This window comes from Carassius auratus, chromosome 22 (assembly GCF_003368295.1).
Source record: "Carassius auratus strain Wakin chromosome 22, ASM336829v1, whole genome shotgun sequence".
Taxonomy (NCBI): Eukaryota; Metazoa; Chordata; class Actinopteri; order Cypriniformes; family Cyprinidae; genus Carassius; species Carassius auratus.
Genome location: NC_039264.1, coordinates 5,128,266 through 5,155,811, shown reverse-complemented (window position 1 = coordinate 5,155,811; position 27,546 = coordinate 5,128,266). Strand labels below are relative to the sequence as shown.

Genomic DNA, 27,546 nt, shown 5'->3' with positions numbered 1-27,546 from the left:
TGGTGTCAGTTGTTGGTTTCCTCTTCCTGGTTCATTCCACCTGTTTGTCATGTGTTTGCTGCTCTCTTATGCTGGAATCAACACATGAGCATATCGGTGAGTGTGCTGTGGTTGTTGTTGTTTGTTTTGTTTTGTTTTTTAATTAATTTCAGTGTGTATATATAAATATTTATCACAGCCTGCATTTGCCAAAATTGCATTTGCTTCTTTCTTAATCCGATTTAGAGAAATGTAGAATTACATCACTTGCTCATCAATGGTTCCACTGCAGTTAATGGGTGCCGTCAGAATGAGAGTCCTAACAGCTGATGAAAACGTCACAATAATCCACAAGAAATCCAAACCACTGCTCTAGCTCGTCAATAAATGTCTTGTGAAGTTAAAAAGCTACGCGTTTACAAGAAACAAATCCAGGGCATTTGAATTTTTAAAATCCATTATTAATGATAACTTAAAAGTTAAATCACTTTTTTCCTGTTTTGGGCTGTTTTCACCTATATATGTGCATATTTCCCTCCTGATTCAGAAGAGATTACTTTTTCACTGTAAAGAAATATTATGGATGGGAGGCTGTATCCATATTAATAGTAGTATTTAAGCAACACATAGAAGATAAAAAAATCTGAATAATTGATTTTTTTTTTTTTTTTATGATGTTAATTGATGGACTGGAGTGGCGTGGATTACTTGTGAATTATTAAGATCAGCTGTTTGGACTCTCGTTCTGACGGCACCCATTCACTTCAATGGATCCACTGCTGAGCAAGTGACAGAATGCAACAGTAAATATCTCCAAATTCATTCCCATAATGAAACAAACTGAATTCAAGCTGCTCTTGCATTCATTTTAGGCCGACTATTTTTTAGATCGTTGGCTGATGCTTTTGGTTGATTTATTGAATTGAAAACGGGTTAAGCACATTGCATTGTGGGATACACCGTACCATGCAGTGCACTCTAGAAGTATACTGTGTTTTTTGGTGAATATAGTAAGGGAAACGGCACAAAATGTGATGTAGTTCCAGCATCTAATTAAACAGGCCATGTTAAGTAGCCAAGCCATGACCCCTTTGGTTAATAACTGAAGCTAATTACTCAACCAGAAGCAGATGAACTGAATAATATCAACAGAAAACACAGCGTTACAGCAGGTGGACATTTAGCTCGAGTCTTTGTGCTGAAGTGGCTCGTCTCCTCATGAAGAGGTGAATTTATAGTGCCCCTCTTTGTTTTTTTGTTTTGTTTTTTTTGTTGGAGTCACGAGCCAGCTGTTAGCAAAGACAACTGAAGCGCCTCTAGCTGAATCATCGGGTCACGAAGCATGAATCATCGTTTTTTTGCCTCATGGGTTGCGTGAGAGGCACTCTTTCTGTATTTTACATTGTCACTCGAAAACACTCAGTGTTATGTTTCTTGTACTAAATATGTCAAACTTTAGCTGGAAGATTTCAGATTTTGGGCAACTGTCGCTGAGGGGGGTGAGAATGCTAATGCTAATGCTAACAGACAGCTTTCTTGGGCTTTTCCTCTAATCTGTGGGTTGTTGAATTATATTAAAAATAGTAGTTGTGCTCTTGTTGTTCAAGTTGTTTCTGTATTGAGAGCTTTACAAGAGAGAAGAAGATTTAATCCATCGCTTTAATGAGCTTCTGTCGGGCGACTGCATCTGTAAAGCAAATAAATGAGGTTTTTGAGAGCTGAGAGTCGAGTAAAGATGGATTACAGAAGACTTGACTGTTTAGTTTGATCTACGCTGAGGGACTTTAAGACAGCAAGAAATGCCTCTTTCTGGGGCTCTAGGTTTCTAGTAGTTGTTAAATTAAAACTAATATGGATATATATGTGTATGCTTTTGACATAAACTGGTAAGTAGGTATCATCAGGGGGTATTAATATCTTTTTCATTGTGAGATTGATTTTGTGTGCATTTCTTGGACAATTGAGGAATGAGACTCATTTGCGGCTGACACACGGCGAAACATTTGTTCGTGTCCCTTCAGATACGAGCCCATTAGAGTTGTAGGGACTCGGTGAACTTATTCAACAGGAACATTTTAATTTGATTTCTCTAGAGAAGGTCTAACCACTTTTTGACATTTGTTTTCAAGCTTGTTTTCCCCGGATTATAAGGATGTGCAGAAATGTACTTTCTTTCTTTTTTTTTTTTAAGTAACTATGTGGTTTACCTGCACAACTGGTTGAATAATTGATCTTTATAGACGCCCTGTTTAATCAAGACTTTTTACAAATTTATAATTTATAAATTTGCAATTTAAATTCTATATTACATTATTATTATGAATTGCATTATATGTGTGTTTTATAAAAGTGTTTAGAAACTGTTTTTTTTTTTAGTAGTTTATCATCTTTTTTAGAAACGGATGCAATAAAATCTAGTTTTTTCTCTTTAGAAAAATGAAAGCTACTTTATGAATCATAATTATATAAATTTTACAGATCACATTGTACATATGCAATAAATATGCAATATGTACATGTGCTTTCCAGGAGTCAAAAGGAAATTATGATTAAGATTGTTCTGTAAATACTAGCCAGTCATTTTTCATATAATTGCAGCTATTTATTTAACTTTTTATTTAATTTCCTTTTTTTAATTGGATTTAATTTAAGTATTTTTTTTAATATATATTTTTTAAATTTGTATTTATCACTTGTTTTTAATACTTTTTATTCTAAATATTTCTAGTATTTAAATTGTTATATTCTTGTTTTTGTATTTTACAATCATTAAAATTATTTAAAAAAGAAGAAATGAATATTCATGTAACATCACAGTGTTCGTGACAATATTTAATTTTCTAAAATTATGTTTTCCCAGCCCTGTGATTTCATTTGACGTGCCTCTTGATGTTACATTTTAATTCGGAAACAAAACCAGCTTTTGTTTAATTAGCCGCTGTTTCCAGCAGCTTGTTTTCATCTCGTAAATGGGGCTTTGTGTATTTTGCGCAGTTAAATTGCGACCGCGGAGTCGAACTGCGGGATACTGCTGTGTTTATTTTTAGCTTTAATTGTGAATGTTAAACAAAAGGCGGCCGCACACAACCTGAGAAGATTACACAGGGAATCATTAAAAATATTATTTGTTTGCCGCGCCGAGTCATAAACGATGTTTTCTGGGAAGGTTTCCTCCTGTGGGCTCTGCAACCAGGACTCATTTTAGTGTTTTGTTTTGTTGCTGTCAATGTATGGCAACAGATAATAAGCTCATATCCTTTGAAAACATTAATTCAGAGGCATTTGTCTAAGTATTTGAGTTTTGGCTGGGCTTGGATACAGGCACTTACATGCTAAATGTATGCAGATTGAGACTGAAAGTCTAGTGAGCTCAAATTCTTAATGAATTAATAAAGGGATGTTGACATGATGAGAAAATGTTCAGGGTCTCTGGTAATGCTTTTTAATATTTCAACAGTACAATACAGCAGTTTATGTGTGTGAGAGAAAGAGATACAGTTTTATTGTGTTGTAATAGTGGTTTAATTTTATATTCTATCACTATTTTGCCCCATTAAATGGTAATATTTACAGATATCCAACCATAGGTGAAATGGTGAAATCAAAATACAGAGAAAATCACCTTTAAAATTGTCCAAATGAAGTTCTTAGCAATGCACATTACTAACCAAAAATTAAGTGTTGGTAGGAAATTTACAAAACATCTTCATGATCTTTACTTAATATCCCAATGATTTTTGGCATGAAAGAAAAATTGATAATTTTGACCCATACAATGTATTTTTGGCTATTGCTGCAAATATACCCCAGTGACTTCAGACTGGTTTTGTGCTCCAGGGTCACACACAGACAGACACACACACACACACACACACACACACATATATATATATATATATTGGGGTGTAACGATACATGTATTAGTATAGAACCGTTCAGTACATGGCTTTCGGTTTGGTATGCATTAGAAACGATTCATTGGACTAATCCCATTATATTTAGGAAAAAAACCCTTGTGTGTTTGAAATATAATGTTCTCAGTGCCACTGCGCTCAACAAGACAACCCAAATGACGTAACAGGCATCGTGCTGTGTACCCAGCAGCCCTGTGATAACCTCCCCTTGCTGGGGTGCATCGAAAAACGATGATCTTGTATCGAGCTATAGACAATAGCCAGAGATACCGTCAAAAACAACAAGAGGATTTGGCATTTCCAAATAATGTAGGCCTGTTACACTATTATTTTTTTATTAGGCCTATTATTATTATGAAGTTACTTTTATTATTAAATTAAAATTACAATTAATTTGCCCTGCAATAATTACCAAATAACTAACGCTCTGTTAGGATAACAAAAGATTAGGCTATTTACTCCTCAATTAAACTGTTTTAAAAAAAGTTATTTTAAAACAGGTCTATACAATGAAATATAGGCCATTCGTTTAAACATTAAAGGGGTCATCGGATGTCCATTTTCCACAAGTTGATATGATTCTTAAGGGTCTTACTGAAAAGGCTGTATCATACTGTAGATTGGTTAAAATTTCTCAGTGGTAGTGTACTACGATGCTACATTCATTATTACATCCAACAACAAAACACCTCAATCGCTTAGGAGTCATTCTTGTCTACATCTGCTCCGACGGTGAAACAGTGGTGGACTGATGACATCTCACTCAGGGCGGGACTAAGGTAAAACACTAGTGTCAATCAAACTATCGGGGGAGGGGCCTGTTTTTGTGATGTCACACAGTGTTCCAGTGGCTCAGTGGTAGAGCATTGCGTTAGCAGCGCAAATGGTTGTGGGTTTGATTCCCAGGGAACACACATACTGGTAAAAAAAAAAATATTGCCTGAACAATAAGTTGCTCTGGATAAAATTTAAAGATTGAGATTGGCTTGAACTGAGAAAGGGGAAATTATTATTTTTTTAAATCACTGTTTGGCTCTTTATCATTACAGGGTGGTTGTGTATACACTCAACACACATTTCAGTTCAAACTAGTTGTAAAAGTGCATGTCGCATCGGACGACCACTTTAACACTCGTAACAACCTGTTTAACTCAAAATTGGTTTCTTCTTATTTTTTTCACTATGTAATATTAGAGTTATATACCATTATCAGCATATTATTAGTTTCTTGTTGTATCTGAGAGAATATGAGCGTCAGATGCCGAGAGCGGCAACGACATGAAGACGTTCATCAGTATAACTCTAGCACAAAGTTTTCACGTTGCTTGTGTGATATCCATTGGCTCGCCTTCATGGTTTAAAATCGAAGAATTTCCAACATTGCGACATAACCAATTAACCCCCCCAACCCCCACACGTACCGAAAACTAAATGAACCACGACACCACTGTGTCGTATCGAACCGAACCATGAATTTTGTGAACCGTTACACCCATAATACATATATTTAAGTAGTAATATAAAAAGTATTTTACTTCTTGCTATTTTATATATTTTTATTTAATAAACATTTTATTTTTACAAAGAAAGTAATTTCATTACTGTTTAATAAGAGGCTGGTGGCTGTTTATTAATAGTGCTAAAACCCACTTAAACATTTATAGATTTTATTTTAATTATAGATTTAAATGCATTTTATTTAGCCTGCACTTCAATTTTGTTTTAATTTGTATTGTTATAATTATTATTAATTACTAGAAAATTTATTTTATTTTTTATTGTCGAATAAGTGACCAGTAGCAACATTTCATAACGCTCAACATCTTACCAATGTTTCAAAAGAGCACTGAAGGCAGGCATGGTTTAATGTGTCCTTCATTCAGTCGATGGTAACGTCATGTCAGGGCTTGTATTTGTGTTCACACAGTGCAGGAGCTGGTTTATTGTGTGTGAGTTTATAACTCATCTCAGAGCTCAGCCAGAAACTCTTCCGGTGTCCTGTCCTCCTAATATGCTGTTAGTTAAAGTAGTCTTACTTTAATGGTCTCTTTTCCATGTCCAGTTTTCTCTAATAGCAGTTTGTGTTGGCTATGACAGACGTTCTTTTTTTATATCAGTTTTTTTTTTCTCTTTTAATGTCTGCTTCTCATGCAGATGACTGTCTGAATGAAAAAGAGACAGTTTAGGACTTCAGTTCCCGTTCAGGACAATGAAGCCCCACACAAAACGCACACACATGATGTTAAGGCAGTGGATGTTCTCGTTTTAAGGTCTGACACGGTTAAGGTCATCCTGAATCCTTTAGCAAAATCTGCAGTGTCCTAAAAAAACAGCACATCATACCAGAAGCCCTTTTGAGCTTTTCTTCTCTGATTCACCTCAAGTAATGAAGAACCCAAACTAGCACTTATTCGGTTTATCCAGTTCTCCCTTTACACCTTTTTGTTTGTTTGTTTACCTAGCTACATATTTGACTGATAATATCTTATTTAAAAGAAGTGTATGCACTGAAACGTGCCAAATTTGTACTTTCAGCGCGACCCAATTAAAATGAGGAGCGGGATTTTTACCCAATAAGATTTAGCAAAAATGGAAAGAGTTTGGTATCGTGTGATTAAATGTTTTCGTACAGAATGCAAAGGCACAATGTTTATGATACTATTTAGTTTGCTTTATGTGTATTTGTTTATTTGTGTGTCTTCTTTCGTCGCAGCTCTCTGAATGTCCTGACTGATTTGACGCGAGTTTGAGTTGGCGGGAAGTTCCCCTCGTGTTTTGACTGTGTGCACAGCGCCGTCTTCTGGCAGCTTTTAGCCACTGCGTGTCAGGAGCAGAGACGCTGTGTGAGCTACACGTTTAAACTACAGAACAGTAGTACATCTTAAACCTGCTGCTGAATTTGACTCATTTACATGTTTCTATTCCTGCGAGTTTGTAATATTATTATTTGCCCCCAATTTTTTAAATTTAAATGTATAGAATAATTAATAAATTAATTAATACAAATTATGGGAATTAACTTAACATTTGTTTTTCCATAATTTATAAATGAAATGCATAAATAGGATAATTATTAAATAAAGGGAATGCAAAATATGTGATAAAACTAAAATGTGATGTTTTATGTTTTTATTTTTTATTACTTCACTTATTTTATTTATTTCATATATATATATATATATATATATATATATATATATATATATATATATATATATATATATATATATAGTTTTTTCAATAATTTATTAATTAAATGTATAAGATAGTTACTAAATAAAATAATGCAAATATGGGAATAAAATAAAATTATTTTTATATTTTGTATTACTTTTGTATACATTTTATTATTATACTTTTTTTTACAGTTTATTTTCCATAATTTATCAATTAAATGCATAAATAGGATAATTATTAAATAAAGGAAGGAAAATATGTGATAATAAAATCTACAAATGTTTTGTTTAATGTTAGTTAGTTTTCATATTTTGTATCACTTCACTTATTGCCTTTATTGTTTTACTTTTTTATATATTTATTTAGTTTTTCCATAATTTATTAATTAAATGTTTAGGATAGTTAATAAACCAATGAATGCAAAATATGGGAATAAATGTTTTATTGATGCTTTTAGTTAATTTTCATATTTTGTATTATATTTTGTTTTCCCATCATGTATAAATTAAATGCATAAATAGGATAATTATTAAATAAAGGAATGGAAAATATGAGAATGAACTAAAATATGTTTTATGTTAGTTTTTTCCCGTATTTTGTATTACTTCAACTTATTATCTTTTTTATTTACATTTTTTACATTTTCTTGTTGTTTTTCTATATTTTATAAATTAAATGCTTAAATGGGATAATTAAGAGAATGCAAAACTTGGCAATAAACTAAAATACCTAAATGTGATTACTAAAAAAAATATTTATAATAATATAATATACGTATATATTGTACTATGTTCATTTAGTATCTCTTTTGTTGTTGTTGTTGTTATAGTTATTTATTTTATTGATTAATTGCAGGTTTGGTCCTTTACAAGATCCGTCATTTACACTGAAGATGTTTAACTGATCTGATGTAAATATGATATCTCTGAGATCTCTGTTCTTTTGTTACAGGTCTCAAATCTCCCTGAAAGCCTTGTAAAGAAAAGGAGGCTACACATACAGGTGGGTTTCACATATATAGCTTGATTTTTATATTGGATATTAATCTGCTGCTCAGATGACTGATTATTAAGATTGGTGATGGATGGCACAGAAATTGTGATGAAGTTGTCCTGAATGTCCAGCAGAGGGAGGCAGAGGTTTGTTTATGTGTGTGTGTACTCTGACTTCACCTCTTGCTTTCCTTTTGCCTCAAAATGTTTCTGTGTGTGGAGTTTTCAGTGCGCTTTGTTGACATGTACACATCAGAAACTGAATTATGTAACTGAAATTACAAGAGCCTTCGGATTTAGTCTAAGAACACCTTTTTGTGTTAAGTTTTGTGGAGTGATTTATTGGACTGAAGCCATGTGTGATTGAGAGGTGAAGTATGTGTGACAAAGAGGTCGCTATCTACTGCCTACTTAAGAGGACTTGTTCTCTCAAATATAATTTCTGGTCAAATATAATGTTTTGAAACTTTATATAAAAGTTTATATTTTATAATAAAATTTATAAATTCAATTAAAAAAATAATATTGTTTAAAAGTAGTTAATTTATAATTTATTTGTTAAAATAAATTATATTTATTTGCATTTTAATTGAACAAAAAATATTTCAACTTAAATATAATATTCATTTAATTTAAATGTTTACTGTTAATTTAAGTTTATTGAACTGTATGTAATGAAAAATTGATTCTAAAAATTAATTTTTATTAATTTTATAATCAATTTAATTAAAATAAATGCATTTGTAATTTAATTAAAAGGTAAATAATGAAATATTTAAAATTTACATTTTGATTTAATAAAATAGTTGTAAAAAATTATTTAAATGTATTTAATTCTAATGAATGCATTTTATTGAATTTGTTACAATTTATAATAAATAAAATATATTATATTTATATTTTAATATAATGAAACTAATTAATGTAATCTAAAATTAATTTATATATATATATATATATATATATATATATATATATATATATATATATATATATATATATATATATAATTAAAGTGAGGATTTTAATTCATTTAAATAAAATTTGATCTCAACTGATGAAGAATTGGTGAACAACAGATATCTGTCTTAATGCTGATAATGTCAGTCAAATTAAGCACAATTAAATACACTACTTAAGTATTTTAAATGAAATTGAAATCATTTTCTTTCAACTGAATAAATAAAGTTAAAGATTAATAAAAAGAATAGTTTAGTTGCATGTTGATACCATGGTGCTCTAAATATAAAAAATAAAATTCAAATCACATTTAATACCTAATCTTACTTTGATTTAAATGACATGTAGTTAACTTTAATGTAGTAAAAAGGTGACTATTAATGATAAGAGTGGTCAACAATAGCTATTAGTGTTGAGTTGTGTTGCTAACTGTCAGTTAAGTGCTGTTCTGTAAGCATTTGACTGAAGAAAGAGGCGAAGCGGTTTGAGAAACACGAGGGATCCACCCCTCCCTCTCTCTCGCTCCCTCGCTCCCTCGCTCGTGTCCGAGGTGACTTCAGAGCGCGAGATGTGTTCACGGTTAGTGTACGGCGCTATGGCTCAGAGTCAGAGCTGCTCTCCAAGCATGGGCGAGTATTACTGCCTCGTTCGCAGGAGGTTCAAGAGAAGACGCAAGAAACGATCCGAACGCAAAGGTAAACCCCTTTTCTTTCCACACTTTTGAGTCGCTCTGGATCAAAGTTCATTTGTGTGGACGTTTACTCGTGAACATGGACTCACAAATGTTTGTTGACGTAAACGTTTGCGGTTTTTTTTGTCACTTGTTTTTCTCGTTTTGATTTGATTGTTTATTAGTTTAAAATTAAAACTGGAATCTACAAAAAATGTAGGAACTTTTTGGTATTTTGAGTAGATTTAATGTCTGTGCAAATTGTGTGGTAGTTTTAGTATGCTTTTATTTGTGATTTATCAACGCTATTAATAGAGTTCATCAAGGTTTACAAGACTGGGAAACCTAAAAAAAAGGTTTCGGAATTTTGAAACTTGGAATGTTTGGTTCCACAAAGAACCATTCTGTCAAAGGTTCTTTACAGAAGCATCTCTTTCGCAACTTTTTATAATCTGAAGAACCCTCTTTCACCACAAGAACCTTTTGTCAAATAGAAATCAATGTTTTAGGTTCTTTATGGAACCATTTAGACAAAAGTCTATATATAAATGATTTAATCCTAAAAAGAGTTTTTCTTTTTCTAATAATGCACAGCAAACATAACATTTAGAGTTGAGTGTACTTGATTTCTGTTGTGTGTCGTGCTTGTTAATTTTATTTCTGACACTTTATATCAGCATCAGTAACAATGCAAATAAAACTTGGTTTCAACTGCCATGAAAATGTATATTAAATTGACATTAAAGTCAATTTGTCTTTGTATAAAAATAGAATTTACTTTTTAATTTAACAAAATTATATTTAACTTAAATGTTTAATGTTAATTTAAATGTAATTAATTTCTTGTGATTACTTTTCTATTAAATAAATGTAATAAAATTAATAAAGAATGCAGTTTTTAATTTGAATTAAAAAAGAATATTATTTACCTCCTGGCTTAATAAAAATACATATTTCATGTAAATGTGTTTAACTGTATTTATTTTTTATTTAATAATTAATTACAAATATTTTAATTGAATCAATACATATTTTATTTACACTAATAATTATAATAAAAGTTTTTATTGATTTAATTAATAAAGTCATTTGAAATGTGTTTTATTTATATTTACTCTTATTTCAATGAAATTTTAAGTGATTACTAATAACATAAATTGATGATCAACAGATATTAGTTTTCAATTCCGTGTTAATAATATAAGGTAAATGGTGTCATAAAATTTTTTACTTAATTTGAATGTATACAAGTATGTATTTAATGAACTGCCTTTTAAATTGAATAATATACCTATCTATATATAGATCTATCTATCTATCTATCTATCTATCTATCTATCTATCTATCTATATATATATATATATATATATTAATAAAATGAATTATACATTTAATTTATAAATGCCTTTTGTTTATTAATAAAAAAAATCTCTTTGATAATCTACTAGAATGAAAAAAGTGAAATTCTAAAGGAAAAGACAAAAGTGTGTTTGAAGCGGAGAAAGCTGTCGTTGCTGTCTGTGACAGTATCAGGTCTCAGACTGTACACACTGTACTAGTTCCTCCGTTATTTCCGTCTGTCAGCCGTTATTTTCCTGTGTGACTCGAGGTTGGTACGGCGTGTGTGGTGTGGGCGCTGAAGGCAGCAGATAGCAGGTTCAATTCAGACAGCTCCTCATGTGTGAAGTTGAATCCGTCTCATTAGAGCGGCCGCTAATCTCTCTCACCACGGAGTTAGTGCTCAGATAACAGGTCGTTTAGTCAACAGATAACCTTTGAATGCAGATTCCTGATGCTCTGATGCTTGTAGCTCACAGTATCTTTAAGGTTCCTGGACGGAGATCTTGATAAGCAACTGTTCAAATATAATACAACCCTTCCCTCGCCTTTCTTCCCACAATCCTCTTCCAGTGGCCAGCCTCTGTGGTCCAGGAACTCATTTTACAGCTTTCTAGCTGATAAAAGTGTTGTTAAGCAGTATAAATCATAATAATAAATGTACATATAATAATATATAATACAATTATAAGTATATAAATAACAACTCTATATTTTAGTATTAGTATTATTAAATGTTAATATTTATTATTAGTATTTTAATAATGGCTTATAATAATAAATCAGTCATATATTTTAAATGAATATATTTGCATTATCTTATTTATTACATTTTTATTTGAGATTGATTACTTTATACAGCCGTAATAATTCTGTTCATGACTAAATTATTAGAAAACAAAGCCTGGTTATGACAAAATATGGAAATTTCATATTTCAGTAATTCTTAGTTTATTAGATTATTATTTTTTTTTCTAAAGGCAAATTGAATTGATAAGATTCAATAAAATACAAGTTTATATTTGTTGTATATAGTAATATATTTATATATTGTGTTTAGTATATATTTATTTTGTAATTCTAAAAAATAATTAGATTAATAAACGTATTATAAATAAATAAATAAAAAATGTCTGTTTTTTCCGAAAAAAAAAAATACTCACAGTTTTATATATATTATTAAAACTCTATTTATTGTGTATATATATATATATATATATATATATATATATATATATATATATATATATATATACACACACACACACACACACACACTCACACACTCACACACATATCTTTACTAAAACTATTTTTTATATTTTGTTGAGAAAACAGCTTTTTTTTATGTATTTTTTTCCTTCTTTCTTTCTTTTCAGTTGACTGCTGTCTAGGAATAAGTCTGCGGTGGTAAATAATCCCCAAGCAAGGATTAGAAACTTTCTGGCATCAGCTGGGTGAAAATATTCACACACAAAAAATGCCAAATTATTTCCTTTTGGATGCCTGCTTGAAAATATTGAATTTTGAACAGAAATGGGGCAGAGCAAATGAGATAAACATGGTTACTTAAGCGTTCCCACACCCTGTGCCATCGTCTCTCATGCTCAAACATGGAGATAAAGAAACCCATTTCCTCCAGACCAAGTGTAGTGGAGTGAAGTCCTGAGGGACGGACTGTGAGTTTAATCTACTGGAGGGGGGAATAAATTGGGCATTAGCTGAAGCGGTTCAGGTTTGACCAGCCGTGTCCAGCCCACCTGTCTCGTCCTCTCACTTTCACCCGCTCTCGCTCTGATGGACTCGGCGATAGATCCGTCTCTGTGGCATGTGGTGTGGTCTGGAGCTCTGCTGATAAAGTGTGTTATCTGTCGCACCTGTGCTCCACCCGTAGCTTCAGTGGCACCTGTGTTTGCCCCTTCATGTGTTAGGAATAATGGCTGCTTCTAGTTTAAACCAAAATAAAAAGTGGTGTTGTTTGTCGCTCCTGTATGACTGACTTTCTTCTGCAGAACCCAAAAGAAGATCGTTTGAACAGTTTTATCAGCTTTAAGTCAATGGGGTGCAATATAAAACACAACATTGGACCCCATTGACTTCCAATGAGCGGGGGGGGGGGGGGGGGGTGTGGGGGGGTAAATAAGTAAACGATTTTGTCTTGTTTTTCTTCATTTTCAGGCAAAATTTTTAGACTCAGTATAAACTCAATAGGAAAAAATGCAAAGAAGAAATCCTTCTGTCGGAGTACAAGTTCATTTTTCTAGCTCTCTCTATCACACTGCTGATGTGTGTGTGTGTGTGTGTGTGTGTGTTTCAGTTCATGAGTGTTAAATGATGAAATCGCTTGATTGGCTTTACGAATTGACACGCAGCCCTGCCGCTGCCCGCCGAGTCCTTACGGAGGCGACACTAAACGAATGCTGTCATAAAGATTTTACAGGTCCTGCGGTGAAGACACGGCGGTACTGGCAGCTGCTAATTGTCTGAAAGATAGCGAGCTTTATTTGATCAACTCTGATGCTAAAACCTGTGACTGGCTGTTAGCATCGTGCGCTCTAAGAGTTAGTAGAGACCCTGACACATTTACAAAACTGGGCTCACAAATAAAGCAGAACTAGTTGTTTTTATATTACTGTATGTATAACTAATATTGTGACATTTAAATAGGATGTATTGGTCTGTCACTATCTATTTCTATGTTTATCTGTTTGTTTCCCCCAGGGATCATCAACAAGACAATGAATGAAGGTAGGCAGAATATCTTGTGTATTTATTAAAAATGTTATATTAGTTAAATGTTGTGTTGGTTGAGTTTTCATGCGTTTAAAACCTTTAAAAGTGGATCCTGTCAATGTTTTCAAAATTGATTTTTATTAGTGCGGTGAAACGAATAATCACGATTAATCGCATCCAAAATAAACGTTTTTGCTTACATAATATATGTGTGTGTACTGTGTATATTTATTATGTATATATTAATACATATACATGCATGTGTATATATTTAAGAAAAATATGTTATGTTTAAATATTATTAAATATATTTATATATAAATTATATGAATATAAATATATACACATAAATATATGTCAATATTTTCTAAATATATATTGTATGTGTGTGTATTTATATATACATAAAAAAATAATATATATATATATATATATATATATATATATATATATATATATATATGTATATGTGTGTGTGTGTGTGTGTGTGTGTGTGTACACACACACACAGCACATACACGTATATTACGTAAATTAAAAAAAAAATGGATGCTATTAATCGCAATTAATAATTTGACAGCACTCATTTTATGCATTTTATTGTTTAAAAAAGCCCTGGCCATAAAACTGCTCTTTAAAAGTTAAATGAAACTCTTTTCTAAGACTTCAAAATGTCTATGGAAATATTCAGTCACCTTGGTCATTGTAAAATATCTTAAGTGTTGTTTTGAAGTAAAAATGATTGGAAACACGTAATTTCAGTCTCACTAGTGTGACCAAACAGGTTTTCTGAACACTATTATTGTCTTTATTGGTCAGTCCAACAGAAAGCCACGCCCCAAACTCACACCATTGGTTGAGCTCCTGTTGGACAGATCGGGATCTTAAAGGTATAGTTCACCCAAAAATAAAAATTCTGTTGTTAATTACTCAACATCATGTCGTTCCAAAGCCGTAAAACCTGTTCATCTTCGGAACACAATTTATGATATTTTTGGTGAAATCCGAGAGCTTTCTGACCCTCCATAGAGAGCAACACAACTGACACGTCTAAGGCCCAAAAAGGTAGTAAAGACATCACTAAAATAGTCCATGCGGCTTGGTACTCTTATGAATGTGTTTCAAAGACTGACAAAGAAGAGAAAAAATAATTGAATAAAGTTGAATGAAATATTTTTGTTTTCTTTGCGCACAAAAAGTATTCTCGTAGCTTCTTAACAGTAAAGTTGAACCACTGACGGCACACAGACTATTTTAACAATGTTTTTACTACTCTTCTTGGTCTTGACCACGTCAATTGCGTTTCTGTCTATGGAGGGTCACAAAGCTCTCGGATTTCATCAATATTTTATATCAATATCTTAATTTGTGTTCTGAAGATGAACGAAGGTTTTACAGGTTTGGAACGACATGACGGTGAGTAATTAATGACAGAATGTTAATTTTTGGGGGAACTATCTCTTTAAAACAGAGCAATGTTTGGGGTAGGATGAATGCAAGAATGAGTTTGCATTTCTGTTCGACGAAAGCCCTGTTAGTTGCGCTTTCCTTTAATCCCATAAAACATGTAGTACTTGTGGACCGTAATACCTTATAGGCTGACACGGAAAGGTGGTTTCTTTACTTTTGCTGACACTTAGAAAGAATCAGGCCAAGTGTCTTTTTCTATCTGCACAGCACATGCACTCCACACACACACACACACACACGTTTCTCAGTCCAGATCTCTTTCTGCATTTCTTCAGCTCTCCCTTTGGTCTCTCTCACTCCTGTTAGTGTTTCCTGATGAGCTGGAGGGTCGTAGAGCTGAGCTATTGCTCGCGTTCAGGCTGCGTCTTATGATCGTACATCTACCCTTCACTCAGAAAGACCCGCTGTGCATTCTAAGCCGTCTGCTCTCCGTGGTCCTGAATTCATCTTTCTTAGCTCGCAGCTCTCCATGGTGCTGAACAAGAGGGGCGTTTAATGCACCGTCCCGTGCTGTTTTAAACCCCCAAATGCAGTTTCCGACCCGCTAACAGTGTCTGTGATGTCATTTCAACTTAGAAATGCCTTGAGCTGATAGCTGAAATCTCCGATGCTCCGTTAAGAGAGCCAAGTGTTTTTATTTTTGTAACTTTAAGAACGGCGAGGATTAAGAGTTCAAGCCAAAAGTTCAGTTTTATAGTCACAAGCAAGGTTGTAGTAGAAAATGCACAGAAAAACTGCTGTCAGGTAAAAAAGACAATTAGTATAAGATGGAAACAATCCCATGAGGTTGATCTGTGCGCTTGTTCTCGTTTCTAAAAGCAGATGTCGAATGGTGAGTGGTGTTGGCTAATTTATCAATTCCGCTCACTAATGTGCTAGGCGTCACACTGTGAGAAATGCCTCCTATTATCCCACGGCTTTCCTTTTCACGAGGTTTGACATGGCTAACCCTTCTTTTATGGCATTGTAGCGTCGTCAACATCAATCGGTGATCGCCATCAACGAGCAGGTGCACTTATCTCTGAGTGAAACGTGGACCGATTTCGCATGCAGAATATGTGATTTTATCCAGCTCCCGACACCTTATTTTCCACTCCTTGCATTCATAATGGTTTCTAAGAGGGAAGGAGTTTAGATTTCATGTTTATTCACCCAATACATTTTCTCAGCTCAGTCCGGCATCAAATGGGACATTTCGGAAAGATTGAAAAGTTGCGATGACAGGAAATAAAATGGTGTTTATGTCTAGAGCGTCAGTATATCGGCTTTAAAAAGCTTCTGTTGAAGTGCCTGCGTGCGTCACTCGCTTTAATAGCTTTGGTGATTTATCGAGCTTCTCAGGCTTGTTTATCATGGAGTCTCTTATCAACTGTATCCACTTCACTCAGCCCCTTCAAAGTCTCGTGTTGACGGCTGTGTCCTCGTTCAAGCCTATCCGTGTGGACGCTTCCATATCTCCCTGCCTTTGGATTCAGTTATTTTGTTTCTGCCAATATTGGTTTCAAAATATGTTGCTACAGAGGTGTGGCAAAGCATGAGAAAGAAATCGATATTTTTAATGCCGTTTCTAACTGGCATGACCACCGTTTTTAAGCATGTTCAGGTACTGGGTTCAATTAAAAGACGTGCTCCTCCCCAACAGACGTTTAATTCCTCTAAAGTTTTGTCGGTTCTCACTCGAGCTGAGGCTTGAGTGCTAAAAGTGACTGTTTTCTCAAAGCGTGATGATCTGTCTGTCTCTTTCACTGATTCATTAGGGGAATGTTAGCATTTAATTGGGCAATAATTGCACCTGCACATTAGTTGTCTCCCGTCATTAAAGCTGGTTAATTAGCCTCATTAAGGGAGCAGGCGGAGGGTGTAAGTGGGAACAGATGACTTCAGTAAGCAGAAATCATGATTGGAGATGAATTTTAAATGTCCTTCCCTTGGTTTCTCTGCAATAGGAGCCGGTGGGCGGCCCAGGGGGCAGCAGAAGTTCTGCAGTCTGGAAGTGAATGAAGAAAAACACATGAGTGAGTGTTTTATCATTTTGTGTGCGTGTGTTAAGCCATTTTTATAAGTGGTTCCTTACTTCCTTAACGAATTCTACATATGCATTGTTTTGTTGCTGATGTGATAGCCTGTATACTCCAAAAACTGTAGTGTCACATTATTATTAGCAGCGTCATTGTCTTTTTTTTGCGGTTAACTGTTAAAGATGATTAAAAACGAGGGGACCTGAAAGCTCTAGAAGAATCCGAGAGTCTGCAACAGAATGGCAGATGTGCATTAATAGTGACAGCCCTTGAATTCTGCTCTCTTCTGCTTTTTTCCATCTTATCAGTGAGATCCTGTTACGTGTTTTCCACTTGCTTGTTGCCTTTGAGCTCGTGCACAATCCACAGTTTCCTCAGAAGTCTATAAGGGGGCATGGTCAGGAAGTTAACACCGTGCCCAGGAGGACGCTTTGTAGACGGGCAGCGCAGAGGAAAAGTGAAGGTTGTTGACAACTCTGAAATTGGAGCGTGATGATTCAGTCCGGTGAGGATTAGAAACTCTCCCGCTCCAAACGCAACACCTGTGTGGAGTTTTCAAGCAGTATTTCAGCTTGCAGGTTATGTTCTGTGTCGTTCGTTTCAATGACGAAGGCCTTTCTCTAAATCTGCCACTGAATGTTTTACAATGTTTGAAGTCAACTTTTTGTAGTATATAGGGGCTTTTGCACTGGAGGAATAGTTCAAAGAACTCTTGGCGAAAATGTGCTTTTTGGTGGAACTAGGAACCACAGGAACAAGGAACGTATTTAGGAAACTAAATTACAGTAGCTGTGGGTGGTCATATGTTTAATAGTTAGAAAGTTCAGGAGGATAGACTGAACTTTTGAGATGAACCACTTATTGTATTGGCTTTTTTATTGTCTTTATTGAGATCGGACAGTAAGTGGGGAAGAGAGAGGGGGATAGGATCGGGAAAGGTCCAGGAGCCGGGACTCAAACTCAGGATGCCCAAAGGCGCTGTATGTTGGCGCACTGCCCACGAGGCTATCCATGCCGACTGACGTGCTTATTGTTAGCATTAATTGCCTGGAATAATCATTAGTGTTTGTAATTGACTTTTAAAAGATAACAATGTCAATCTAGTAACAGAGAGATGAATGAACTTTTAAAATTCTTGGACCGAAGTTTCTTTCTCTGGACATCACAGGTTTGTGTTGCTATTTGTACATATTCCATCGAAGATCCTGAAACTCCTTCTGGAGAAGGACGACGAGAGTTGTGTCTGCTCCACTTTCCAAGGCTAGTCTGGCTAAAACATTGTGTGATGGATCTTGATGAGACAAATTGCTGTCTCAGGACATTCATTTATGTTCAATGCGTGTCTAGAAGTTGCCTGTTTGCGGATATAGGTTCAATGTAGAAGGAAGGCAAGATGGATGCTGTGGAAAACACTTTTACTCTTTATAGTTATACCAGTTCATCTCAGACTCACATTTCCATGAATGCACATCACCTCCAAACATGCAGATCTTCCCAATCAGAATTTGGGAAGAAACTATTGACAAAATTGTCCCAAATTGACACCTGAGATTGATTTTCCGGTAGCACTGTCTATATCAGTTGTTTTTGTCTGTCTGTTCTGTCTTTTTAAATTTTTTTTTTTCCTGATCACCAAATAGAGTAACTTGTCAAGCTTTTACTGCAGGATGTTATAAATGAGAATTTACACTCATTTTCATCTGCTTTGGCAACTGGTTGATATGATGTCCTTTGTTTTAGTAGTTTGCAGTTGTTCTTTAGTAAGGGTGAACAATGACCCTTACTGTATTTATTAATATAATAATTATTGGTTCTGGATTACTAGAAAAATTTTGATATTTTTGAAATTCTATAAATATCTAAATAATGAAAATGTTAATGTGCTGCAAGTTTGGTGTACAATTAATATTTTTTAATGTCAACAAGGCAATTTGCCCTCAATCTAAGTGTTATATCAAAAAAAATCTGAAAGCAGTATTAATATTTTTAAACCATATTTATATTATTTTAATGTTTTAGACTAAGTCTGCTTTTAGGATGGTATCATTCAATCCAGTTACAAAGAGAGATGAAAGAATCTCTAAATTTTACATTTACAAGGTCCTGCATGGAAGGCATTGTAAGTTACTCTCTCTGGACATCACAGGTTCGTGTAGCATGGACGTTAAAGAAAACCGCAACCTGGACAACCTCTTCTCCAAAGAAGCGCTGGGGGAGGGGCCTCACTTAACCAATGGAAATGCTCGGGGATTGAGCAGGAAACGCCCTCTGGAGGAGGGCAACAAAGGCCACGGGCATTCCAAATTCCGGCCCAAGAAGCGCAGGAAACCCCAAGGGCCAGTCTTGCCAAAAAATGCTCTCATGCAACTGAACGAAATCAAGCCAGGACTGCAGTACAAGCTACTGTCTCAGACGGGGCCGGTACATGCACCCGTGTTCGTCATGACCGTTGAGGTTAACGGACAGTTATTTGAGGGCTCAGGCCCAACGAAGAAGAAAGCCAAACTGAATGCGGCCGAAAAAGCTCTGCGCTCTTTTGTTCAGTTTCCCAATGCATCCGAAGCTCATCTCGCGATGGGCCGCACGCTGACCGTTAACGCAGACTTCACTTCAGATCAAGCAGATTTCCCAGACATGCTATTTAACGGATTTGAGACGCCCGCACCGCCTGATGACACCTTCTACTTGAGTCTTGGCAGCAATGGGTCTCTCTGCTCCTTAAACGAATACCCTTTGCCCGTGGCGCTGAAAAACATCAACCGGTCACGTCCTCCTCTCCCACTACCCCCTGCTTTCACAGTGCCCCCTACAGGCAGTGGCAAAAATGCTGTGATGATCCTAAATGAGCTTCGGCCTGGACTGAAGTATGAGTTTGTGGCTGAGAGCGGTGAAAGCCATGCCAAGAACTTTATAATGGCAGTGACTGTAGATACACAGATGTTCCAAGGTTCTGGACGGAATAAAAAGCTGGCGAAAGCGAGGGCAGCCCAAGCCGCTCTGTCAGGCCTTTTTAACATGCAACTGGACCAGACACCATCCCGGCAGCCAATCCCAAGAGAGGGACTTCAGCTACACCTTCCTCAGGTGAGAAATGTGTACCCCATCATTTTTTTCCCCTCTATGGTTTCAATCTCTTCCCCAGAAACATTGTTAACATTGGGTGCCATTGTGTAAGTGATCATTGTTTGGTCAAAATTGCCTCATGGTGGGCTAAGTTTAGACTACGATGAACGTAACTGATTATGCTATAAATGAATTCACTATGACCCCATACATAGGACTTCTGTCTTGCATTTTTATCAAGCTTCATATTTGAAAAAGCAATTTTAATGCGATTTAAATGCCATGCTTCGGTAGCTTTACTTAACCATCATTTGTCCTTTATAAAGCGTCTGCCAGTCTTCATTTAACCGTTTTAATTAAATCAGAACCTACACGCGAACGTTTCAGCTGGATTTCAGATGAACTCAAGCATTAAACTTTTAATCGGTGCGCCAGTGTACACGGCATTATTTACACATTAGTTAATCCTGTTCATAATCCCTCCCATTCCCCCTTGATAACAACCGAAGAGAATAAACAGAATCTTAATTAAAATCAGATACAGAAGCACTCCTCAAACAGGAAAACACATCGCTCTCACCTCTCTGTCTAAAGAGATCTTTCAGTAAAAAGGTCTGTGTCACTCAAGCAGTTCATTTCTTTTGTGTTCAAGCATTTGCCATTTTGGCAGCCATTTTCAAATGGATACATGTTCTATTTTCAAAAGCATAAAATGAATGTGTCCTTGGAGTTTATTCCGTAATGCTGTCATCTCATAGCAGTTGAATTCTTGCTGTTTAGCTTTATACAGTGCTTGCATGTCATTCAGATGTTTGTACAGTCATGGTTGTGGGTTCTACAGGTCCTCGCAGATGCCGTCTCCCATTTAGTTGTTGAAAAGTTCAGTGAGCTGACGGATAACTTCACATCTCCACACGCACGGCGGAAAGTCCTTGCAGGTGTTGTCATGACAACCGGTAAGCACAATGCATGCTTATGACAGGAATGTTGAACATGTCCTATTTGGCTAAATCGCATTTATTTTTTTTATTTTTTTAATCAGGTACAGATGTGAAGGATGCTCAGGTGATTTGCGTCACCACAGGAACCAAGTGTATAAATGGAGAGTACATGAGTGATCGAGGACTGGCCCTTAACGACTGCCATGCTGAGATCATTGCACGTCGCTCCCTCATCAGATACCTGTACAGTCAGATGGAATACTTCCTCAGGTGAAACACATATACATATTTAGCTTACATTTGGAATTATATATTTTTAATCATTCTAAATTATAATAATAATGTTTTTTTATATAGTGCTTTCTACAAACTCAAGGACGCTTTACTATCATTCATTATTCACAATGACAGAAGAAATAAAGGCATACATTTACACAATGTAGAGAACACAAAAAGCACAACCAGATCAGATATGTTTTCAGGTGTTTAGATGTGTGTTAAAGTTATAGTTAAAGTATAGTTAAAGCCATGTTGACGGATGATGTGACCTAACAGAAGTAAATGATGAAAACTAGAGACCTGAGAACAGATCCCTGAGGAACACCATTAATGTCAAATTGACAGTAATGTATAATTTCCATGCTAGTATATCATATCTTAATGTTATTTATTGCGGTTAAAATTCGAATTAAATTACTTACCAAATATACTTATAAAATAAATCTATAAATTATATATTTATAATAACAATGATAATAAAACATGTAATCTTGTTTGTGTAACAACAATACTCTCTAATCATTCTTTATTTTTGATCATTAAAAAATGTCCACTCATTCACACTAGCCTGTGGATATGGACGATTATTTTTGGATCAATTTCTCAGATGCCGATTAGCATGAAATTATATAGACATGGATGTGTGTGTTTAATCAATTAGACACAACCTTTATTTGCTGTGAAATAATAAATGACAGATTTAATGACATGGGTGTCAGGCCAAGGACCTATTTTCAATTAGAGACATTTCAAAGCCCTCTTAATGGTCTCTGTTGACATCATAGATCTCACAAGTGTGTGTGTTTTGTCTTTAGCGACAGCACTGAGGAACATGAGAAATCCATATTCAGATGGTGTAGTGAACATGGCTACCGGCTAAAAGACGATATTCAGTTCCATCTGTATATCAGCACGTCGCCCTGCGGAGACGCCCGGATCTTCTCCCCTCATGAGGCTGGTGCCGAGGGTATGTAAATTATGACGGATGGATGGATTTGCTCATTTTGTTGTTGAATGCCACAACAAAATATGGACCAGTTTTTAAAAAGTAGTAAATTCAATTCAACTCGCTCTTTCTAGACCAGGGCGACCGACATCCAAACCGCAAGGCCCGCGGACAACTGCGAACCAAGATTGAATCTGGAGAAGGTACAATACCTGTTCGTACGAGTAACACCATTCAGACCTGGGATGGAGTGTTGCAGGGAGAACGACTGCTAACCATGTCGTGTAGTGACAAGATTGCCAGGTATGATTTAAAAATATTGTTTTCATAGAATATTTGTTTTCTCATGCCTCTTTAAAAATAAATTTTCCCTAAAGCAGATATTTGTAAGTTTGTAACCCATTTCAATTCCATTGAAGGACATTTGTTTGATGCATTACGATGTATTTTCAAATCCAAGTTTGTTTTTCGCAAAAATTCTGATTGTAAGTAGGGGTAACCATGAAACTGAATAAAACAGAGTTTTTTCCCCCTCTTTGCTTTGCCTTTTTTTTTTGGAAACGATTTGGCTTTAATGATTGATTTTTCTTTTTTTTGAGGAAAAAAAAAAGCCTGCTAACATCAGGTGGCACACTTCTGTGGTGACACCTCTCCTTTATCTGCTCGATGTCGGATGCTTCCTATGACCATCTTACTCTTTTCTTAAGCCCCCTCCCCACAACTTTAATGAGTGTCGTTAGCATTCCGTTGCCTGCATCCAGTGGCACTCAAAAAGCAGCTGATTGGCTGTCGCCTTGGCTCTGAAACCCCAATCACTTCAGCTCTCTCCAGAGCGGGGGGCTCCCTGGAGCAGGGGCATTGGGCCCCTGATTAGGGCTCTGATTTTGGTCTCTAAAAAACAGCCGCCTGCTGAGGGAAGCCGTACTGCCGCAAACACATTCGTATGCCTTGCATTGGATGCCAAGAAATACACTCCAGTTAAACACAGTCGTTATCATCCAGCTGTGAGCTAAGGCTTTTTGAAAGCTCAGATCTGATGCATCACCTTTGGAAAAAAAATCCTTCTGAAGGCTTCGAGGAAATCACAGTGATTGAGATTATAGACCGCAGGTGTTATTTTTCCGATCATTTCAGTGGTTGCCGTAAATATGACTGTGTGAGTGCACTCTTTTGACATCAGGATGTTGTTTTATTCCTTCATGGTACTGTGGCATAAGTATCGTGCTGTATGTCCGCAGGGGGCAAATACTTTGTACTGCATGCAACCAATGACTTTGTTTCGATCTGTCAACCAGGTGCACACCTGTACTTTTAAAAAACATCTGTGGTTTTCTTTCTCCTTTTGTAGATGGAACGTCATTGGCGTGCAGGGGTCTCTTCTGAGTTATTTTACAGAACCCATCTATTTCTCTAGTTTAATTTTGGGAAGTCTGTATCATGCCGACCATCTTTCCAGAGCCATGTACCAGCGCATCGCCGACATGGACGATCTGCCCAAGCCATTCGCCCTCAACAGACCTCTTCTTAGTGGTAAAACATCTCAAATAAATGATTGATTGTATCGGTTTTCCCAGCTCTTAGCCCAACCATGTCTGTTTTCTCCCTCCTCTGCAGGTATCAGTAACGCAGAAGCAAGGCAACCTGGGAAAGCTCCCAACTTCAGCGTCAACTGGACAGTCGGAGATCAGGGGTTGGAGATCATTAATGCCACCACAGGAAAAGATGATCTCGGAAGACCGTCTCAGCTTTGTAAACAAGCCCTCTACAGCCGCTGGGTCTGTCTACATGCCAAGGTAAAGCATTTCTGTAAAGGTGGATGATAGTTCATGGATGAATCTCAAGAATCAAGGTTGATTTTTTAGCAAATATGGTAACTTACTCAACCCTCCACATTGCGAGTAAATCACTCACATATGCGACTAAATCTTCACTCTGGGTAATAAATTCTCAGAATTTACTCACCAATGTGTGAGTTGGAGGCTACAAAAGTATAAGTATAGCACATATATATTTTCACTCACCTAACACACTGACTGCATGATTTAAAGTTTCACTGTCCGTCAAGCGTTCTGTGCTATTTCTCAGTTAATCTCAATGGATGTGCACCGCACAACTCTCGTGTGAAGCCATGGCTTTGTCTCACGCACACGCAAAGAGAGAGAGCGAGAGAGACTTACTGTACATAACATGCAGAATTGACACGGTACATGTAAATTATATTGTTTCTTGTATTTTCCTGCCAAAATGACGGAGTTCCTTTGGAATTCTTGAGCTTTAAGAACTCTCAGTCGGGTTCTCTGGTAGTAGGCGGAGCTAACGTTCAAACAGCAATCTCATTGGCTGTTGCTCACCTATTATTGACCCTTTTTTTGCATACAACCTGATTAATATTCCTGAATCCAGTAACCCTTTATTTCTTAGTGTTGTTCTTATTAGTAGAATTTGTAGTATTATTTATTATTCAGTTAATACTGAATGACCAAAAAAGGGGTGTAACAGTTTACAAAATTCACAGTTCTGTTCGATACGTCCTTTTAGGCTGCCTTGTTGAGTGCAGTGGCACTGAGAACATTATATTTCACACACTTTAAGCTCTTTTATTTTCCAAATGTAGTAGGATTAGTCCAACAAATAATTCGGTTTGTAATGCGTACCGAACCAAACCGAAAGCCTCGTACCAAATGGTTCAATACGAAAAAATGTATCTTTCACCCATATCAGTCTGGCGAGTAAACTAAAAAATGTACTAGCCAATGGCGATTCAATTGCTAAGGTGTTTGTAGAGGGTGGTTGGTATATTAAAAAGCAAATATCCTTTTACCTCTCTCAGCTCAGTGAGACTCTGCGGATCCGAGGATCTCGGCCAGGCTCCTACCACGAGGCAAAACAAGCGGCAGTGGAGTATCACGCGGCCAAACAGACTCTCTTCAAAGCTTTCTACAAAGCAGGACTTGGAGCATGGGTTGAAAAACCCATTGAACAAGACCAGTTTTCCCTTACTTCTTAAGATAAGCCAAGAGAAAGAGATTTTTGTACATTTACATGGAATGCAAGGTTTTAATCTAACCTCCATAGTTGTTGTTATTTTTTTAGCCTCTCTTATTACTGAGAGTTGCTTGGTTTCTTTTTATCTGTAAAAAAAAACATGGTGTGTTTACTCAGAAAAAACTAAATGGCTGAGTTAAAAGTAACCCGGCTGAAATTTTACCTGGGTATGAACAAGACCTTGCTCTAAACCAATCAATCAAGGTGGCTTGCACAGTTAATCACATTGACTATAATGCTGCCTTAATTTTATCTCAAAATGATTTTAAGTTACATTTATAATTGTATTAGGTAGTGGATCACTGTTTTTACATTAAATAATGTAAAAAAAAAATATTTCACCAAGGAAGTTCCCTGCAGGAAGTTTTCACTCAGGACAGGAAACAAACCGATCTATATTATGGTTGCTATAAACCAGCAGCTTGGTTGCACAAAAATACACATCATTGTGAAAATAACTATAGAGATGCACAATACAACATGTATGTGCTAATACAGATTTCTGTTAAATAAAACCTCTTCTGACACCGATAATTGGTACTTCTACCACCTTCTACCAGGTGCTTTCTGCCACCTTTTTAAACACCCTTACATTTAAATAACTTCTAATGGAATTGAATTATTTTATTCTCTATAGCATCTTTTTGACATTTAGCTAACTTAGGGTGCTTAAATAACAGTCAAGCTGTGATAATTATTATTAAGTGCTATTAATTAACAAGCCGGAGATGTTTTATTCACTGCATGAGTTTTGTAATGGCCCACTTTTTCACCTCCCTTTTGATTAATAGGTCAGAATTAGCTGTTTAAATATTCAGCCGATGTCTAATAACTCCAATAGTTACAAATATAGGCCAATAGCAGTAATTGACCAATATGTGTAGCTAAAAACAATCCAACAAAAAGTTTTCTCAGCCCAGTTTTGGGTAAAGTCAAAACCCAGTGTTTTATTCTTTTTGTTGTTTTTTTTTAATACTTGTTAATGTATTCTAATGTACATGTTTTTTTGTTGTTGTTGTTCTTTTTTTTTCGTCTTAAACCACATTTCCACTTTATTGTAAATGTGACAATTTAGTTTTGTTTAATGTTAAGAATGTGATGCCAATTTTATTGAAAACAATAAAGACTGACCTGTATCATCCAAAATCAAAGTTAATCAGAGTGCGACTGGGAAACATTTATTGCTTTAGAGAGAAAAAAGCGTTACGGTGGTTGTAATCATGAAAATACTAATCTGCAATGTGACAGATTCCTGAAAATTACTTAAGATTTCATATTTATTACTTTGGTCTTGCCTCAAAAGGCTGCTTTGTGTTCCTGTTTGCATCTGTTCATGAAGTACACAAGATCGTAGGGTGTCTCATTCATCATTTTACATTTTAATAGGGAGTTTTGTAGCCACAGTGCACACTTTTGCAAAGCACTGAAGTGAACTTCACAGCAGTCTTTGCTGGATTACATCACCAAAGTGTTGAGTCCTCACTCCTCAGACGACTAAGAGCAACATTTGAGACCAGGCCTTTATTATTAAGTGTGTCTCTGCTCCGCAGGAGCTCTACAATCAATGTAAACTTTAGTCCTCAACCTAGTTATGTCGAGAACATGTCCTGGAATATTCCCATGATGCCACTGTGTTCTACAATTCAGGATGCTCTTTGTTTTCTGAACTAGAGTCCCGCGTGAATTCAGTAAGTGCTGCTTCTAAGCAAAGACTCGAATGTTAAAAGCTTTTACATGAGAGGATCTGTAAGAAAATCAAACGATCACAGTCTTTGTGGTATATCACTCTCTCAGATTTTGGTCTGTCAAACTTTTGTTTCATGAGTTCTAATGTAGTTCCCCAAACAACAAACGTAATTGCAACATGTTTCTCTTATAATCCTGAAAGTTGTACTTAATCCCCCCCCCTCCCCAAAAAACGGTATTTTGTGCAATTGTGCCGACTTATGAAAGCTTGAAAGTTTTTAAATACCCAAACAATTTAATAGACTTGGTGAGGGATTAAAAACACATTATCAGT

At 35.6% G+C, this 27,546-nt stretch overlaps 1 protein-coding gene and 1 long non-coding RNA gene across 7 annotated transcripts in view; one reads left to right on the top strand and one right to left on the bottom strand.

Annotated features, from left to right (window-relative positions):
• LOC113039465 (uncharacterized) overlaps positions 1-27,546 on the bottom strand; it is a 35,015-nt gene that overhangs the window by 672 nt on the left and 6,797 nt on the right. The gene's annotated exons all lie outside the window — the stretch shown is intronic.
• Positions 26-25,683, top strand: LOC113039463 (double-stranded RNA-specific editase 1-like). 5 transcript variants are annotated; one of them, XM_026197352.1, is made up of 12 exons: positions 26-96; positions 8,022-8,072; positions 13,753-13,779; positions 17,181-17,249; positions 19,399-20,336; positions 21,157-21,271; positions 21,358-21,526; positions 22,351-22,502; positions 22,616-22,784; positions 23,830-24,011; positions 24,096-24,274; positions 25,312-25,488. In XM_026197352.1, the coding sequence occupies exons 3-12, from the start codon at positions 13,770-13,772 to the stop codon at positions 25,486-25,488; spliced, it is 2,160 nt and encodes a 719-aa protein (XP_026053137.1). In that variant the 5' UTR covers positions 26-96; positions 8,022-8,072; positions 13,753-13,769. The 5 variants fall into 5 exon arrangements, with proteins under 5 accessions (XP_026053137.1, XP_026053136.1, XP_026053138.1 ...); XM_026197351.1 differs by lacking the exon at positions 26-96 and adding an exon at positions 6,585-6,736; XM_026197353.1 differs by lacking the exons at positions 26-96; positions 17,181-17,249 and adding an exon at positions 6,585-6,736.

Bases quoted from the DNA above. Each gene is read 5' to 3' on its own strand.
- LOC113039463 (XM_026197348.1), top strand. From the start codon at position 9,591: ATGTGTTCACGGTTAGTGTACGGCGCTATGGCTCAGAGTCAGAGCTGC. The intron at 17,250-19,398 runs GTGAGTGTTTTA...TGGACATCACAG, and splicing joins GAATGAAGAAAAACACATGA to GTTCGTGTAGCATGGACGTT. The intron at 24,275-25,311 runs GTAAAGCATTTC...TACCTCTCTCAG, and splicing joins GGGTCTGTCTACATGCCAAG to CTCAGTGAGACTCTGCGGAT.